The sequence below is a fragment of the Nothoprocta perdicaria genome, unplaced genomic scaffold (assembly GCF_003342845.1).
Source record: "Nothoprocta perdicaria isolate Ctin4 unplaced genomic scaffold, notPer1 scaffold_128, whole genome shotgun sequence".
Classification (NCBI taxonomy): domain Eukaryota; kingdom Metazoa; phylum Chordata; class Aves; order Tinamiformes; family Tinamidae; genus Nothoprocta; species Nothoprocta perdicaria.
The window spans coordinates 240,058-242,970 of record NW_020454405.1 but is presented as its reverse complement, the minus strand read 5'-3'; the positions used below and the strand labels follow the sequence as shown (position 1 = coordinate 242,970).

Sequence of the window (2,913 nt, the reverse complement as noted above, 5' to 3'; positions counted from 1 at the left end):
CACCCTCCTTCTCCCCCTCCCGCCGCTGTCAAGTGCTCGCGCTGCCAAAGTTTGGGCCTCCAGCTCCCCCCCTTCCCCGCCGAACTGCCCTCCCTTCCTCTCTTCCCACCCCTGGAGCGCGCACAACACCCGCACACGCAACGCACACACACACAGCCACACACACACCCCGACACACCATCACCACCTGACCAACAGCGCCAATTACCGCGCGGGGCCGCGGACCCCGGATCAGGAAATGGAAGGAGGGCGAGCAGGGGCGCGGGGCAGCTCCGCGGACCCGCCGCCCTCCGCCGCCCCGACGGGCGGCCCGCTCCGCACCGGCCCCCAGAGCAGCCGGAGCCAAATCGAGCRGTGTCAGGGCAGAAAACAGCAGCAACAACAACAACAAAAAAACACCCCTGCCAAACTGACAGTTTTCCCCCCAAACATWTTCCCCATCGGAAAACTGGGCGCCAAGTGGAAAACGAGCGGCCCGACGGCGCGGGGCAGAGCGGGCGGCGTTGCGCGGGGCGCTGCAGCGCGCTTTGGAGCGACTCTGTGCCCAAAATAGCCCGCGGGGGGCGGAGGGGGGTTGTGCTGCGCGGCTGCAGGCGCTGCCCTCGCTGCGCTGCGTCCCGCGGGCGCGCAGCACTGGCGGAGCCGGCGCTTGCCTGGCCCTCTGCCCCTCCGYAGCCGCTGTAACTGGAGGAATAGATGCCAGAGTTAGTACGGACGTCGCGGAAAGGCCGGAGAGAGGCTTTTTAAGTGCCTGGCGGGGTGTGAGGGATGGAGAGAGCCTGGAAATAACGGGAAAGAAAGGGGGAAGGGAGGCAGGGAAGGAGAATACGTTCATATCAAATACTTCCTAACAACGGAAGGGCTAAGAGCGAATCTTTCCCCCTGCATAGTAGCGCTTCCCATACTACGAAGTCCACTATGCCTGTTTGCTATGGCTTTATTTACTTCTATTTACTTATTTATTTATTTATTTATTTATTTTATTTATTTATTCCTCGAGAAATCGCCACCGCCTTCGCAGAAGTACCCCCCAAAGCCTGGCGCAGGAAAGAGAGGGCACTCTGGCATTTCTGCATTGCTAAAACTGAGACTCTTAACGATATTTGCAGCTCAGAGGGAAAAGAGGCAATCGCCCTGACCTTAGGTAATTGAAATTGGATGGTTGAACTAATTAGACGTTTATTCTAAGGGGAGAAAAATACTTATTGAACATCATCTATTCTTGTAGAATGGAAGTTAGAAGTGAACTTTTCAGATCCCCCACTTTTTTTTTTTTTTTTTTTTTTTTTTTCCAGGGGACAATATGAACACACAGAAATATTTACCGCACTGCTTCGTGAATATAATTGCTGAGTGGGTAATCTCATCTTCTGCTACGGGAAAATACCTCTAATACATCACACGTAAATATGATACGTTTTAGATCTTCCCCTCCTAAAGATATTACATTAACAGTTAGCCTGGTTTAAATTCAGATTATTGTCTTTTCAGTTTTATAGATAATTGATACATGCAATAAAATTCTATCTGAATATATATTCTACCTAACTAGACACATATCGTATCGATTTATATTTTATACACATACACACGCACATTGCAGACGGCTTGTAATATGTTAGAACATTTCCAACACTTGGGTGTACTGGGGTACTTATCTAAACAATCACTCATTTCCTGCTCATATCGAATGTCCAATTTGTAAAGAGAGTTAAAACACATTTACTTACTCATTTCCAACAGAACATCTATGGAGCTCTTTAACTGGTGTAATAGATAAGTTTCTCTATTTACTCTGCACGGAGAGGAAATGCGGTTACACACACGCAGACACAGACAGCCGCAACTGTTCAGCAACACATTTCTGACAGGAAAATGGAGATTGTTTTATTAAAAAAAAAAAAAAAAAAAGAATGAAAGAAAAAAACATCTATATAATAAAAGAGTAAAGCTCCAGCCTACGTTGCTATGAAAATAAAAGCTTCTCAAAGACCGCCACGAGGAGAGAGCATTTTCCCGGCGTAAAGAGGCTCAACACGCACACAGAGAGACACATTCGTACGAATACCTGCTGGGCGGCACCAGATGAATTACCCTCGATTATCGTAAATATTGTCCTCGGCACAAGGAGGCAAGTCCTGAGCCACCGGGGCTGGAGCATTGCAGCAGATCCCCGCGCTTCCAAGCCACAGCGAAACACAACGAAAACTGGTCCCTCAACTCGAATGCTCAGTGCTATATTTGGAGAGGTGACCAGGTTCTGTTTCGCATTATTTATCGCGATTAGATCGCGACGGATACTTGTTTAACTGCACCGCTTTCTACCGTGTGGCTCTGGTGCTCGGTTAAGCCGAGAAGGATGCAATTTTGTACACGACTGTAAATCTACAAGGTGACCCGAGCTGCTGGGCTGAAGTCTGTTTTTTTCCTGTGGCTCTATTAGTCTGAGAAGATGTGCTGAGGCAGGACCTCCAAAAGGCCTGTTCCATGTCTTTGTGGTTTTGTTATCATAAACAAGAGCCCAGCCAAGACCACCAAGTGTTATCTTGCACACGGCCATTTCGACATTTTACTGCAAGATTTATGGCTGTAATAAACAATCTCAGAACCCTTTTTTTTTTTTTTTTCCCCCACCGGTACTTCCCTTTACAAACTTGTAGCATCACCGTAGGCGCTTAAAGAGAGAAAAGGAAAGGAGAGAAAAAAAAATTGAAGAAATATTTTAAAAGGAAGTGGGATCCTTTTTTCTTTTATTACATACAGATATATATTATATAAAGCTCTATTTCACTGGCGAAGGAGACATGGATCGGGTAATAAAGGACCGAGAGTTTAGCAGCCGAATCAGGCCAAGGCAAGGAGGAGATGGGGAGTGCACTGAAATGAAGTGGAGAGGGAGAGAGTTAATTTCCA

At 47.6% G+C, this 2,913-nt stretch overlaps 1 protein-coding gene across 1 annotated transcript in view; it reads right to left on the bottom strand.

The window, feature by feature from the left end:
- HOXA4 (homeobox A4) overlaps nucleotides 1-2,560 on the bottom strand; it is a 4,855-nt gene extending 2,295 nt beyond the window's left edge. Inside the window, exon 1 of the mRNA XM_026033356.1 lies at nucleotides 2,555-2,560. Within this exon, the coding sequence (XP_025889141.1) occupies nucleotides 2,555-2,560 (6 nt within the window). The remainder of the gene's footprint in view (nucleotides 1-2,554) is intronic.
- Nucleotides 2,561-2,913: the final 353 nt, after the last annotated feature.